We start from the raw sequence: 17,005 nt of genomic DNA, 5'->3' as shown, positions 1-17,005 counted from the left end.
TAGAAAGAGACTCTGGCAAAAGTAAAAGTACTGATTCAACTCCTTTACTCAAGTAAAAGTAAGAAAGTACAGGCTCTGAAAAGTAAGGTTGATTAGGGTAATGTGGGACACTGACTAATGTGGGACAACTTTTTCTATTCAGTTATTCTAAAGCTAACTAGTATATGCAAACGGTGTAAGTTATATTGTTTAACATGAACATAAAGGCTACACATTTTTTTAAACAATCTGATGCAGAAAGCAAAACAACATGTAGGCTGACAAAATTAAATGACCAAATATGGGTATGCACAGTATTTCTAAGCCTAAAAAAATAGTGTCCCAGTTTATAAAATCTACAAAATCGATCATCGATCTTTGGCCTAAGGTGTTCAGGTACCAGGTAAACTTATGAACATCCTTATGCTCGAGCATGGTGTTTGTTATGGCCAATTCATGGCTAGTGCAGAGGTCCAACAACAATGCAGCTCTTGGGTTCAGATTGGGCAGGCCATTCCTACAGGTTTCTCCGTTACTGCCCATGTGTGTGTGGAAGTCCCCCAACAGACTTGCCAGGCCACACCCTGTCCACCTTTGCCTCTCAGCAACACAAAGTCACAAAGAGGCGACCCTCTCATCTTATGGGTAGAACTCCAACACCACTATGCTCAACCAGGGACTGGTGAGGGACTGAGACTGGTGAGTATCCCCCATGCCTGCCTGGGCAATTCTGGAAAAGAAGAGAGTCCAGCCACTCGTCAGGAGTTTGGTTCCAAAACTGGTGCTGTGTGTAGAGGTCAGCCCAACTATATCTAGTTTGTACCGCTCAACCTCTTGCACTAGCTCCAGCTCCTTCCCCATCAGCAAGGTAACATTCTATGTCCCTAGAACTAGTTTATGATGCCCAGGATCAGCACATCCAGGCCTATGCCCCTGCCTGCATCTGGCAATGCACCTGACCCCAGATTTTATCCCTGCATGTGGTGGGCTTAAAGTGTGGTGGCTCCATGTAATTTCTTCAGGCCATGCCCGACCAGGCCCCATAGGTAAAAGCCCGGCCACCAGACACCTGCCGGAAAGCTGCCCCCCCAGACCTGGCCCCAAGAGACTGCTCTCCCGATCTCTGACCTCGCTCCTCTGGGTGAGGTTCCCACATGCTTGAAATGTCGCTTGTTTGGGGTCGATGAATCATTCTTAGTCTCTCACCTGGGACAGATTTGCCTTGGGAGACCCTACCAGGGGCTAATGCCCCAGCAATACAGCTCCCAGGGTCACAAGAATGTGCAAACCCCTCCACAACAATATTGTGATGATTCTTGGAGGAGACAGCCAGATACCCACGGATGGGTCATAACATCTTACATGAATACTGGGGTTTCATAGGAATGTTCCCCAAGTTTCCAAAATAACATAATGAGGACGTAAATCCTTGCATGTGACACTTAAAATGAGGTTTAATATTAAGTTTGCAAGATCAAGTTGCAAATGCACAGTTTGATGCTGTTTTCAATCAACATAATTAACACAGTCACAATGACCGGCATCCTCTATTCTCTAGAGCAAAGGTATTCTTTCATTGGAAGGGATTGTGAAGATCTGATGAGCAGCAGAGTGGTTCTGTTTGTTTTATGTTAAAAATGACATGTTTGGTGCGCAGGTGGTCGAGTGGTTGGAGCGCATGTCATGTACTCAGCCGACCCCGGTTCGATCGGAGGTCCTTTGCTGCATGTCACATCCCCCTCTCTCTCTCATGTTTCCTGTCAGTCTACTGATAAATAAAGGCGTCTATGCCAACAAAATATTATTATTTTTTAAAAGACACGTTTTATGTTAAAAATATGTTTCTTCTAAAAATATTTTCTGCTGTTATATTATAGCTGTTCATGGAGGAAAAAGTATTGAAACTGTTAAAAAAATAACTGGTTCATCATTTGAGTGCTGCTGTGTGCCAAGCTCACACAACAACCAAACCAAAATCAAAATTCATCTTATTTCTTGAATGTTCCTTTAAAATTTAGATTCAGCTTAGAATTTGTTTTATATTGATTGACCTTTCACTTCACTCTCCCAACATGCAGAATCACATGTATTATGATATGGTATGAAATAATAATGACTAATATCTAGTATCTTAGTTACCACCCTAACTGAAGTTTTGATAGACAGTATATCTACAATAGTTTAACATTTCATCAATAAAATACCTGCATTTCTCTAAAGATTTCTTCCACACATATTAATGCATAGAATAATAAGTTGTTTTGAATAGTAATTTGTGCCTGATGTGTTTTTTTGGAGTTGCTTTGTTCAAGAAATCATTCAAATCAGAATCAGAATCAGAAAAAAGTTTACTGCCAGTTAGGTTTGCAAGTTCAGGGAATTTATCTTGGTGTTGTTATGCATAACAATAAAAATATGAAGGCAAGACAAAACACAAGAACCCATACGAGGAGAAATATGCAATTCCAAAAAAGACAGGTGATATAAAAATATAAATAAAATGTACAATTAAAAAATAAAAGACAGTAAATATATACAGTATATATAAAATGAAATGTACTTCTTTAGTTCTATTGAATACGAATATGCAAACATATTGAATTTCAAAAGTTTTCCTGCTGGACACAAAATGTCAGTGATCAAGTTCCCACATCACATTTTTGTAAGTTGCATAATGGACCACAATTGGCTTTAAACCAGTTGTCATGTCACAAATCTTGCTCAAAGTTGACACTTTTAAAACTCATATTTATTTATACTTAGAGCACAGAGAAACTTTCAGCAGATGAAAATGAAAACAAACTGCACATACATCGTTCTGCACAGAAAAGCTCAAATATCCAACTAAAGGAACAAGAAGAGCAACACATCTTTGACTGGAGGGGGACTTTAAGCTTTTGCAATATATACAAATAATAAAAATAACTTCTGCATATTGTAACTGCCAACTATTTAAAAACAATGAACTCAAATAAAGTATGTGCAGAATATAGATAATTCAGAAATGTTTTGAAGTAATTTTGCAATACTACATTATTTTATTCCAATTCTATGTTTTAAATAGTACAATAATAATATAATATAATTCCCTGTCACCTAGGCTGAGACCCCAGCCTTGGCAGTTTCAATCGACAGCACAGATGGTACATGAGGATGGGTCTGATGGTCTGGTCTCTGATGCCATAGATTAGAGCACTCAGACATCTTGGGAGAAGGATAATACACACATAAAGAATACTCTGGATACGCAAAATTGATACTCTGTCTACGATTTTGGAGATGGCAATAATCAGTGGGTCATTTACAGTTGACAGGAGACTGAGGCATAGCTGCACCAGATGCAGCAGCAGTGTGGTACGAGTCTTATGGGCTGAAGCTTTGTTTGTGGAGGCCGACCTGGCGGCTATCATCACTCCAATATAGGAGCAAGTTATTGTCACACCAGCTGATAGAAACAGGAAACAAGTGTAGGCCTTGTCATAATGATCAGACATCGGGCCAAGAAACATAGCTATGTCAGTACAAAAGTCTTTCATCTGCAGGCTCTCCAGGTCCTCAAATGGGAACTCTAACAGCAAAACAACTTGAATGAGAACATTTAGTGAACTGAAAGCCCAAACTGCAATGATAGCTACCCCTGTGTTTCTGATGGTGATGATGGTAGCGTGCCTCAGTGGGTAGCACACAGCTACATATCTCTCCAGAGACATCACTACCAGTGTGAGAGGAGAGATATCATTTGTAAGCTCAGTAAGCATGGCAATAACACCACATACAGGATAAGTCAGCCATACTCTACAAGCAGACAGAAGATACAGTAACTGGGCTAGTGACATCTGTACAGTGTCTGCAAAAAGTAAGTTATATAGAAGAATGTAACGGGAGGTCTCTCTAAACACAGATTTACTCCTCAAAGTGAACAGCATGATCCCATTAATGAAGAGAAACACACAGCATGGCACTGTAATTGGAGCAGAAAACAACACAAGTTCCAGTACTCCCCGGTACTGCAGTCCAACAGTGATGTTGGTCTGAGATCGAATTGCAAATGACATATTAGAGAGGCATTTACGGGATCCCTGTGAAAATGAGAGTTTCAACCTGTTACACAGTAAATTTGACTAACTGGAAAGCAAATTTAAGATCTCAAAAAACAAAAGAAAACAAACAATGAAAAACAACAATTACACAGAAGCACAATTAAACAGTCCTTACTCTTAGAACAGTTTGAAACACAAAACCAGGCAGAAATGTCTATTGAGTTCACATGCAAAATAGAAAATGATTCACATACATGTTCCCTGTGCCGACAGTTAGCAGGTTAGAGGCTGTGCTTGTTCCATGTGGGTGGAACAGGTCTGCAGGGTTTGCCTGGCCTTATATGTATTTTAAGATCTCAATCCTTATTCCCACATCATGTGATACCATGACATGTAAGTATAGTAACTAGACAGTAATGTTGAACACTGATGGGTGATGTAATCCTTTACATTTCTCTCTCAATACTCTAGTCATTGTATATTCTGTTGCCGAAAGTTTTACTACAGAAGCCCTGTCCAGCCCTCAGTAAGGTGGATATGAATCAGTCTGCCACTGTCTGTGTTTAAGTGTATCTCATTGAAGACCTTAACAAGAGGTGTCTCAGTGCTTCAGTGTGGTCAAAATCCTGAATGGAAGACCCCAAATCAGCTGTTTGGTGCGAAGAATTTGTTCAGCTGTTGAAAAAAAGCTCTTTTCATTATTTTATTTAAAATGGGCCAATTATTATTCATTGGTGATGTGTCTACATTATTCTTTTGAATGTTAATTCAGAAATGCATTACTCATAGGCTTTTATTTTGAACCTCTTACTTTTCACACTTTTGATTTATGGTGCTTTATCGACATGGACAGACCAAAATACCTCTGGATGCAATTGCATAGATATACAATACAACTAATCACAGCAATGACACGTGTGAATTTGTGCTGAGCAACACATGCAATTTGAGTAGTGCTTTGTCCATTTTCAAGAAGGAAAAAATATCAGCCTGCTTTCTCATGTTTCAGCTAAAATTAGCACACTAAATATTACCTGAAAACATGCCGTTGGAAAAAAGAAACACATTAACAGAATCTTGATCCATATTTTATTAGCAATGCCTAATTAGACAGTTTTATCGAAGCTTGATAAGCGTAGTTTCAGGAGCGGGAAAACACACCAATTAAACCCCCTGCTGCTCCTATATAAACAGACCTAACCCTTTGCTCCCTCTTCGCTCTCGTTTTCAAGTTCGCTTTCGCTCTCGTATTCACGTTTCGAACAGCAACACTTTACTCAACCAGCGACTCACCTGTACCAGCCATGGATTTCATCTCCCTTTCTCCCTCCGATGATGACATCTTCGACGGGTCACCACGCACCCAAAGCCAAGGTCCTCAACTGTCCGAAGAAGCCGCCATGTCCCCAGTACTTTCGGTGCCTGAGACCGCTCCATCTTTGCTCCTACACCAGCCAAGACGGCGGCTGGTCCCTGCAGGCTCCATGTCCTCGGTGGTCTCCATCCTACCCGGGTCTTCTCTCCTCAACTTACGGGACTACAGCTCATCTGCTGATTCTTCCACCTCTCCCGGTACATCTCCTCCACCAGCCAAAAGAGGACGCGGCATGTCGAGGGCTTCATCCCGAGGTAGCCGCAGTTATCCAACTCCTTCACCTGCGAGGTTCCAGCCCTCCAACTTCGATCCGATGCCGGCGTTTCTACCCGCCGCCGCTCGACCCGCCACCATGCTCCACCAAGGTCCCCTACCAGCCAGCTTCCTTCCAAGATCTCGGACTGGACCGTGGTGACCCTCCACAAGGTAATGCGGGAGAGGGGAATCCACTTCCAGCGCACCGACAATAAAGCCAAACTTTTTGATAGCCTCATGGCTGCTTGCTGCTCCCGCAGCTGCTCCAACACCGGCGTCCTTCCGGGTGACGTCACCACGCACGCCGCCGCTCGACGTGACATCGGAACCCCGCCTAGAGAGGTAATTTATTCGTAGGTCAAATCATCCACTACTCAGACGGCATGCCGGAGAAGGAAGAGTGCTCCAACACAATCAGCTGGGGAGAGGGAACCTGACACCGGGTTGCCAGGAATCCCCGTCGTCTCTTCACACCCAGCCTACCTCCTGGCTTCTGCAGCGGCTGCTGGCACCGGGCTGCCAGTACACCCTGCACCCTATCCAATTCAACCTCAGCAGGCCAGTACAGCAGCGTCGTGTGGCACCGGGATGCCTGTTACCTTAGCTGACCCCCGTATTCACCCTCAATATTTACTTTTCATCCCAACAGTTGCAAGCTGCCTCGGCAGGAGCTTATGGCACCGGGATGCCAGCCTCCCACGCGGACCTGATCCACCGGCAGCAACTCCCATCAACCACCGTCACCGGCACCGGGATGCCAGCTTCCCACGCGGACCTGATCCACCGGCAGCAACTCCCATCAACCACCGTCACCGGCACAGGGTTGCCAGCCTATTCTGTGCTACCATCCACACATCCTTCTCACCACTCGGTGGCTGGATTAACCTTATTCACAGCCAATCCTACTGCGCGTCCCCCCGCCTCACTCGTCTCTCGTCCTTCACCTGTTCCCACTAATATCCGGAAACAAATATTAGACGGTAATTACATTAACCTGGCTATTCTACTCCTTCCCTTCCTCCACCAACCTCCAGTAGACAGACATGTGGATTACCCCGAAAGGTGTTCACACCAAACGGTGAAACCATCCTCCTGCTCAAGGGGTCGTTGGGCCTCGTTAACATATCACCGCTACATCCGCTCAGACCTCAACGACCTAAGATCCGCACAAGCACGTCTCAAATAGATGGAGGTTTTTGGGGGTTCGTCGCTGCCCGGGCGCTGCGGCGGATCCCTTATCCGGCCTCCCCACACCGCATTAAGAATACATCATTCATTCATTCATTCATTCGCTAATCTGTTCAATAAATCTGTCAAACGTATCTGATAGGTAGTGTTTTCCTTGCTCGTGAATCTGAGTTTCATGGTGTGTTGTTCTGGATGGACTTCTGCAGACTGTCAGTCACAGGTCCTACACCAACCAATCAGGTTCTTCAATGGAGTGTAGCCATACATGGGCATGTGGATACTGTGCATATAGATAAATGGTTGGGATTGGCCCATCATAGGACAGGATGGGTGGAAATCTGTGAATGGAAGAGGAGCAGATGTATCTGCAAATACAACGTGAGCTTGGCAGACAAATTTTCCCAGAATTTTTCTTTCTCCCGAGGGACTGCTAATTTAGAGTTTGTCTAGAATCAAAACTGATCTGTGTTCGATAGACTAATTACTCCATCTGCAATTGTACACCACTCTTTACATGAAGGAACCTCTCATTAATTTGAGGAGTAATGAAGCTTAGCGAAAGTTCAGTCAGAAGACACTAAAACATACAGGCATAACTGGTAACTTCTGCCTCCTTCAAGCATGCTCATCTATTACCTAGATTTCTATGTCTAAGGGCGTTATCTCAATTGTTGCCAGTCACCTGTTAATATCAGAAACCAATAGCAAAATGCCACACTTCAGCCTTAGTCTATCATCCTGTAGCGGTCCGTTTAAATGTGCCTCTCTCCCTTTGCTTCAGTCCTGTCATACAGCTGTTCCTGCGCCCCACCACCTCCCCATCTCCTCCTTCTCTACAGGATCTGCAATCTATTTCCATCTGCCATCTTCTCTTCAGTCTCATCAGCAATCATCACCACCAGTGTCTGGACTTCATGGGGGATTTATATATCTACATATATATGCAGCCTTTCAGGGATGATTCCTCATGGAGTTCAAGCGCCAAAGACTTTGTCATTACTAAGATTTTGTTCATTACATATTTACAATAAATATCTTTCTATTCACTTGTCTCTCCTGATTGAAATGCTTTAACACAGTGGGAGTGCCAACGCCAAAGGCTCAGCAAAATGAAGTATGGTCGCTTGGCAAAACATTTGAACTAAACTCCACATTTGCTGCATCGTGACATCACTCGACAGGGCACACTGGCCAGTAACATACATGCTACATGCCGTTGCGGGTGGATTACTTTGGAACATGGTCACCCTGATTGACTGATTAACTTTTAAAACTCTCCTCACAACTAGCACACTGCTTCTCATTTTACTCACAATGTTATTAATTTGTTTGAAACATGATATCGTATTGTTGACTCTACAGCTGACAGGAGACACAGAGTCACAATCAGCTTAATTTATAAAGTATGTTTACTGTGTATGTTTAGTAGTAGTAATTTGTTTATTTGTACCATGTACAGTCTGACTGCCCCTGCCTGGCCAATCTTAAATATGTTAGTTTTGGTGTGTTTAAGGGTTAATATCATATTCTTTTGTGTTAATTAAGGTGTCCAGGAGAATGTGGGTGTGGCCGCCAACCAGATTTGGAACAACTGCTCCTATAGGATTAAAGGCCAACTCCCAGCATTGTTCAGCCTCTCCCTCTCTGCCCCACACACATGATTCTGGCTTCAGTACTCAACAATCACCTTTTCAAATGTTCAAGTAGACTCAGAATTCTCAGTAATGATAAAATAATGTTAATAATAATATTAATAATATTAAGGAATTGCATGAAAATGGGATCTTCCTATCTTTTATTGAACTTTCATCAAAATATCACCTACCTAACTCTCTTTAAAACATTTTTTTCTCATTTTTCCAACGACCCCCTGAAACCTTGCTTGACATCCTTTTGACAATGCATCATAACCAAAGGAAAGACAGTTATTTGTGGGTCCAAAATGATTCATGAGGTCGGCCAGTCAAAGTCTCCCCACCCAAATCAAAAACGCCTGGGAAGCAGATCTGGGAACAGACTTATCTAATGAACAGTGGAACCGTATTATAGACCTGGTCCATTCCTCCTCCACAGACAGAAAGACAGAAGATATAGATATACTTTATTGATCCCACAAGGGAAATTATTGCATCACAGCAGCTTAGTCAACTATAATCAAGAACAAATAATAATAGCTTATTACAAAAAATGACTAAAACACACAAATGACAATAAATTAATAGGCAGAATTTCAGGTCTGCATAGCAAACACTAAGTATTGAATAGTTACAGTATGTGCAATATATACATAAAGAACAGTAATAGTAGTAGTACAGAAAAAGAGTAATAATAAGGTGCACAAGACAAGATGGCAGTGAATAATATATATACCGTATACAATGAAAGTCTGATTAAAATATCCCAAGGTTTAGACCAGTGATAATTCAGGCCTTGTGAGTTAGTTTGTTGCAGATGGCGTTCACAACCGAGGACTGGTAGAAGATCTCCAGCATGTTGTTGCATACATTGAAAGATCAGAAAATAGACTCTGCTCATCCCTTTCTTGTAGATAGATAGATAGATAGATAGTTAGTTAGTTAGTTAGTTAGTTAGTTAGTTAGATAGATAGATAGATAGATAGATAGATAGATAGATAGATAGATAGATAGATAGATAGATAGATAGATAGATAGATAGTTAGTTAGATAGATAGATAGATAGATAGATAGATAGATAGATAGATAGATAGATAGATAGATAGATAGATAGATATTATTGTCCTTTCCAGGATAGTTATTTTCACATTCTGTACAGCCACAAGAAATTACACAGACAACTTCACAGGTTACAAGAACAAACATCAATACCACAAACATATACCCGCCACCATACTTTTTTTTTGTTTATTAGATAGATTTGTACACAGTGTCTGTGTTGGTTCTTCATATTTTACTGTACATTTTTGATTTGTAAATGCAGAAAATATAGCTAACCAGACAATCACAGCAAATTATTAAAACAAATTAGATGTTATAAGTAAGATTAATGAAATAATAAGAGGCATTGCTTGTCCAGAAATTAACATTGAGATGAAGATGTCTTCATTCACTGTTTAATGGCAGCATGACCTCTGTTCTTCCTCTTCTGCTCATTGTTCTAATTGTCATATCAATCTATTACAGATTAAACAGCAAACCAGATTATTTTATTTAGAAGTATTTATATTCCATCGAACATCAACATCTTCAAGTGCAGCAATCCCATTTGACATTTTGAAGATAAATTCTTCTAACTCCATATTGCATATTTAAATAAAATAATGGTCCTAAAACTATTCTCATATGCCAAAATATACGTTAAAACAATGTTGTTTTTCTACTCTTTATTGTGGCCTCAAAGAGATCCTGTACTAACATGTTTCCAAAGGAAGAGGTGGGGGAGATAAAACAAACAGTACTCATTCTGTACAAAAATTCAATTTACATCACCCCACTGTCCTGTTTATCTTGTACTTAAAGACTAACTTGGAAGATAGCCACTTGATTTTAAATCAGACCTCATAATAGCTTCAGCTAAAATAAAGAATGCATTATTCAACAGAATGGAGACTGTAGATTGTGTCATCTAGGTCCCCCTTTGACATGTAATTGCATTATGAAGGGATCACAAGGGATTACAGTGACCAACAACTGTAAAAATGGGCATGTGAGTATTGTTTTAAGGCAGAATTTAAGATACATTGCATGTGTCTTAAGGTGAGACCTCAGCCTTGGCTCTCAGTTTCAGTCTACAGCATAAATGGTATACAAGGATGGGTCTGATGGTTTGGTCTCTGATACCATAGATGAGAGCACTTAGACATCTGGGAAAGATGACAATACACACATAAACAACAATTTGAATTCGTATGAATACTGTCAAGTCTAAGACCTTTGAGATAACTATGAGAAATGGGTTGTGTATAGTTGAGGAGAGACTGAGGCCCAGCTGCACCAGATGCAGCAGCAATGTATTACGAGCTTTACCAGCTGAAGCTTTGTCTGTGGAGGCTGACCTGGCTGCTATCATCACACCAATATAAGAGGAAATGATTGCTACACTAGCTGATATAAACACAAAATAAGTGTAGGCTTTGTTATAATGATCAGACATTGGACCAAGCAGCATGTTTTCTTTAGCACAAAAACCTTTCATTTGTTCACTCTCCAGGTCGTCAAATGGAAATTCTAACAGCAAAAGAACTTGGATGAAAACATTTAGAGAACAGAATGTCCAAACTACACCGATCGCCACCTCTGTGTTTCTGGTGGTGATGATGGTAGCGTGCCTCAGTGGGTAGCACACGGCTACATACCTCTCCAGAGACATCACTACCAGCGTGAGGGGAGAGATTTCAGTTATAACATTGGTGAGCATGACAAGAAAACCACATATGGGATATGTCAGCCTTACTCTAAAAGCAGCAATTATGTACAATAACTGGCTCAGTGCCAGCAGTACAGTGTCTGCAAAAAGGAGGTTATACAGAAGAATGTAACGAGAAGTTTCACAAAACACAGATTTACTCCTCAAGGTGAAAAGCATGATCACATTAATTAAGAGGAACACACAGCATGGTACGGTAGTCAGAGTGGAAAATATTGCTCTTTCTAATAACCCCCGTCCAATAGTGGTGGTGGTCTGAGACTGAGAAGCATTTGACATTTTAAAAGAGCATCTAACAGACATACAAAATATTAATCTGTTGATGAGGACTGCAAAAACAAGTATTCCTTTTTCCATTCCTAGCACAGTGAAGATATATCATCTTTAGACAAGAGAATGCCACTGAGTTCACATGCAAAATCCAAATTCATCCACATACTTGTTAGGTTAGAGAATATGCTTATTTCCCCATGAGCAGAGCTGGTCTGCAGGGTTTGTCTTCCCTCACATATTGTTTATAAGCTTTGTCTTCACACCCACTTCACATAACACAATCACATGTCAGCATTGTTAACAAATTATTCATGACTGATGTAATACCATCATCAATACACTTATGCATGTCATCATGTCAGCAGCATCTATCAAACATGGAGTAATTATGGGGCAATGTAGTGTTGGTTATATTGATTATATATAAATGCTCCACTGAGGTTATCAGGTTGGCATCTTCCTTCCTTGGTTTTTTGCTCATGTGTTAGTACACTACAGTCAAGGCCTATAACAGCATGTCTTTATCAAAAAGGAAAGTATAAATAAATGAAAGCCTGCTCTTAAATATTTAAAGGGTGTCTGTCCCTCAGACCGAATCTGGGAGATGGTTCCACGGGAGAGGAGCCTGATAACTGAAGGCTTTGCCCCCATTGTACTTATGGAGACTATAGGAACAACAAGCAAACCTGCATTCTGGGAGCACTGTGTTCTAGCGGGGTAATAGGGTATTATGATCAGAGCTGGGGACTCGGACTCGCGACTCGGACTCGAGTTGCACTTAAGTCTCACTAAACTGTGACTTCAGACTCGACTTGGACTCGACCTCAAAAGACTTCAGACTTGACTTCGACTCGAGGCTTGAGACTCGCGAACAACTTTTATTTCATGTTATTATTATTATTCTCATTATTTATCTGTCATTCATCTTTTTGTATGATCTCTGGCTCTGAGCTACAGTAGATGTAAACACCAACGACATGCCACGCGCATACGCCGTGTGTGAAGCGTGCATCTTCAGTATTAAACATTGACAATGGCGAGTGCGACAAGTTCAGCAGGAGTGCCTCAGATCATTACGTTTGGATACAATGCCTTCACACTCCCGTTTTTCCCTGGTTCTCCCATATTTCGAAACCATCTCCCGACGCCCTCCCGTCATTTCTCCCGTAATTGACAAGCCCCAAATTTGTTTGTTAATAATAATAAGAAGCGCACAATAGCAAAGGTTTTATTTTGAAAGCTCAGACAGGAAACCACCGCAACTCCGTTATTTAGTGCCACTAACTTAGTGGCTCCGCTACTAATTATTAAAAAACACAACGTTGCGTTAACTATGGTCATTTTATATATATATATTTTATAATATTCCCACACATTCCCTGCTGTGTGTTGTGTTAAGCAGCAGATAAAAGGTGTGTTTGTACCACAGTGTTAAACTGCAGTGCAGTGTTTCTGTGATGTTCATGTTTTGTTCGTTTTGTTATATTTTACAACATTGTTAAAATAATTATTTTTTTGTTGAAGAAAATACAGTTATGGAATTGAAATAATTCTTAGTGTATGTTTCTTCACATCACATTGCAGTAGATTCTCTATAGTGAACCTACAATTGATACATTTTCATACTGTCCTATATCAAGGTCTAGGTCAAGGTAATAGCCGTAGGTAGATTTGGTAACAGTTTCAGGAGAGGGCATCTCAACATACAAACAGATACATACATACAAACTTCAGTGACAGCAGACAGTTAAAACACCACAAAAACAGACATGGGCAGGTGCTCGCAAGGCTAACTGATCAGGATGAAGGATTGTACAGCTCTAAGGTCAGAATTTGAATTTGATTTAGTGTTGGCGAGAGACTTGAGACTTGACTCGGACTCTTGACCAGAGACTTGAGACTTGACTTGGACTTGACCCTCAAAGACTTGAGACTTGACTTGGACTCTAGCTCAAAGACTTGAGACTTGACTTGGACTTGTAAAAAATGACTTGTGAACAGCTCTGATTATGATCTCTTTAAGATATGATGGTGGTTGACCATTAAGGGCTTTGCAGGTGAAGAGAGGGATTTTAATACATGTCAGAGATGTCTCTGTGGTGCAGTGTGTTAGAGAGTGCTGTGAAACAAAAGTTTGGTGGTTCGAGCCCACCCAAAGTTGGAGTGGGTTCCAATTTCTGCCATATAGCCCTTTTACAAGTTTTTCATAATTCACGTAACTGAGGATTAAAAATATAGGCCACACCAACTTGACAATTACATAGAGATGCCTCTATGGTGCGATATGTTAGTGAGTTGTGTTGTTAAAAAAATGGTTGTTGGTTCAACCCCAGCTTGGGTCATTTTTGGCAATACACATAATTGGGGATTGAAAAAATAGGCCACACCAACTCAACAACATGTCAGAGATGTCTCTGTTGTTAGCACGTTCTGTTGTGGTTTGAGCTCAGGGTCGTATTAAGTTCTATTATCTGCAATATTTCCCTTCGAGAGCAAGAAAATTGAGCCGTATGGCTGTAACGCTGTGACCGATATTTAAAAATGCTGGGTTTGATTCTTGTGTCGGACGGCTCATGACTCTTCCAGTGACTCTCTGACCAATCAGTGGCCGGCAGTCTTTTGACGTCACATTTGGTATCGGATCGGCTCGCTTGGAACCTTGGCAGAGCAGGTGCTAAAAAAGTACCAGGTACCAGGTACTATCCCTGATGGAGACGCAAAAAAAACGAGTCAAGTCGAGTCGAGTCGTGCTAGAACTATAGTGGAAAAGCGCCATATGGTACTATAGGTTAGCATGTTGTATTGTTAAATCAAAAGCTGGTGGTTCAAGCCCATCCAAGGGTTGTAATGAGATCCAATTTCTGCCATACTGCACGTTTCAAAGTTTATGGTAATGCAGGTAATTGGAGATTGAAAATATAGACTACACCAACTTAACAACAGGCCACAGATGTTTTTGTGGTGCAATATATTAGTGCGTAGTGCTTTCAAATGGAAGGTTGGTGGTTTAAATGCACACAGGGTTGTAATGAGTTCCAATTCCTTCCAAATTGCCCTTTTCAAAGTTTTTGGTAATGCACGTAATTGGTGATTGAGAATAAGGTCACACCAAGTCAACAACGGGCCTGAAAACCCCTCTAAAATAAAGTTTTGTGGTGACCCGCAATGAACACTGAAAGAGACATTCACCAAGAGACGGTACCTTTAAGGGAGACTTTTACGGGGTACTACTTCCGGGTTTACGTTGTTGTGGCAGTGTCACCTCACTCGCTGTACTGTGTTGCATAAATATAAAAAGTGGATAGTAAAGCTGACTCGACGCATCTCCGTCTCTTGTCTCCTCACTTATTACACTCCACATTGGTGACCCCGACGCGAGTTGGATACTGCTGTGTTTTGTCACACAACGACGGTGGTGAAAATGCCGCTGCTAGCGGTGCGGCTAATGTCGGTGCTATCTACGCTGCCACCATCAAGTTACCGGACTTTTGGCAGCACAACCCACAGTCGTGGTTTCAACACATCGAAGCCCAGTTCCAGCTAAGGGGAATAACACAGGACGTTACAAAGTATTTCCAATGACCTTGGTGATAGCAAGCCGTCGGAGTTAATGGAGAGGATGCTGGCTGTGCTGAGCACGGTGGATCCCTCATATCTCTTCGCCCACATTTTCCTGCAGCAGCTTCCAGCACCCATGCGCACCGCACTAGCCAGCTCCCCCCTCCTTTCCTCCAGAGACTACCGGACGCTGGCTGTGGAGGCAAACAGGATTTTCCTCGCCAACCGGCAGCAGTTTGTCCATGCGCTGCTGCCCCCCCAGCACACGTCTGCCCCACTCCCACCCCCGGAGGACGACCCGGACACCACAGCTGCTGTGACGGCCCGCCGACAGCGTGAGGACGGGTGGTGTTATTACCATTCCAGGTTTGGGGCCAAGGCCAAGCAGTGTCGCAAGCCATGCAGTTTTGGAGCCCAGGGAAAAGCCAGGGCTGTCGCTCATTAGCAGCTATGGGCGCTGGCCATGAAGTGTGTTTCAGCGGACGGCATTTCGGCTGGGATTTCGTCATGGCCGCCATGTCTACGTCACTCCTGGGGGCAGATTTCCTCTGCGCTTACAGACTGTTGGTGGATGTTACGAACTGCAGCCTGATCGACGCCCTCTCTTTTGCTTCGTAACCCTGCACGCTGGGAGGGGTGGGGGCGCTTTGTCTGTCGAACACGCTTGCCACCGGGGACCTGTATTAACGCCTGCTCGCCGAGTTCCCTGACCTCACCACGCCCACGTTTTCATCGGCGGTGGCTAAGTATGGCGTGGAGCACTACATCACCACTGTCGGCCCCCCCAGTCTATGCATGAGCCCAGCGCCTCGACTCTGACAAGCTTGCGATTGCCAGGGAGGACCACCATGGAGCACCTCGGCATCGTGCGCCGCTCCAACAGTCCATTGGCATCCCCCCTGCACATGGTGACCAAGGCTGATGGCGGTTGGCGCCCCTGTGGTGATTTCCGTCGCCTGACCAACGCCACCGCACCCGACCGGTACCCAGTGCCGCACAAACAGGACTTCTCCGCCCACCTAGCCGACGCCACCATCTTTTCGAAGGTGGACCTGGTGCATGGTTACCACCAGGTGCCCGTCCACCCGCAGGATGTCCCCAAAACAGCAGTCATCACACCCTTTGGCCTTTTCAAATTCCTAAGGATGCCTTTCGGCCTCAAGGGTGCAGCGCAGACATTTCAGCGCCTCATGGACTGCGAGACATGCCGTTCTTGTTTGTTTACTTGGACGACATTCTCTTGGCCAGCGCGTCCGCAGAAGACCACCTGACGCATCTCCGGCAGCTGTTCGCTGCTCAGTGAGCACTGTCTCATCAACAACCCGGCCAAATTTGGCCCGGTCATCCATCACTTTCCTCCACTACGTCACCCCGCAGGGGGCCATCCCCCTCCCTGCCAAGGTGGACACTGTCGCCAGTTTCCCACGCACACCCACTGTGAAGTCCCTGCAGGAGTTCCTGGGCATGGTGAATTTCTACAACCGTTTCCTCCCCCATGCGGCCCAACTCATGCGACCCTTGTACGACGCCTTGCGGGGTAGGAGGCCGGCGGACGAGTTGGTTTGGTCCCCAGAGATGACTGACGCTTTTGATGCTGCCAAAACCGCGCTGGCCAACGCTGCTCTGCTGGCGCACCCGTCTCCAACCGCCCCAGTTGCTCTTACTACGGACGCCTCTGATTACGCCGTGGGGCTGTGTGTGAGCAGTGGGTGGGCGGAGCCTGTCAGCCGCTGGCCTTTTTCAGCAGGAAGCTCCGTGACAACGAGAGGAAATACAACACTTTGGCAGAGAGCTCCTGGGTCTTTTCCTCGCCACCTGTCATTTCTGATTCCTGTTGGAGGGCCGGCGGTTCACGGCTTTCGTTGACCACTGAAGCGGTTCGCCAATATCCACATGAGCTTGAGACGGTCTATAGCCACCCGCTCAGGCTTTC

The 17,005-nt window shown here is 43.4% G+C and overlaps 2 protein-coding genes across 2 annotated transcripts; both read right to left on the bottom strand.

Moving 5' to 3' along the window:
* Positions 1–3,071: 3,071 nt before the first annotated feature.
* On the bottom strand, positions 3,072–4,034 carry LOC133993618 (odorant receptor 131-2-like). Its single transcript, XM_062432605.1, has one exon. The coding sequence runs from the start codon at positions 4,032–4,034 to the stop codon at positions 3,072–3,074; it is 963 nt and encodes a 320-aa protein (XP_062288589.1).
* Positions 4,035–10,566: 6,532 nt separating this feature from the next.
* LOC133993617 (odorant receptor 131-2-like) lies at positions 10,567–11,520 on the bottom strand. Its single transcript, XM_062432604.1, has one exon. It carries the CDS (start codon positions 11,518–11,520, stop codon positions 10,567–10,569), a length of 954 nt encoding a protein of 317 aa, XP_062288588.1.
* Positions 11,521–17,005: the final 5,485 nt, after the last annotated feature.

Source organism: Scomber scombrus, chromosome 14 (assembly GCF_963691925.1).
Source record: "Scomber scombrus chromosome 14, fScoSco1.1, whole genome shotgun sequence".
NCBI classification, from domain to species: Eukaryota; Metazoa; Chordata; class Actinopteri; order Scombriformes; family Scombridae; genus Scomber; species Scomber scombrus.
Note: the sequence above shows the minus strand (reverse complement) of the source record. Positions and strands in the feature narration are given on the sequence as shown.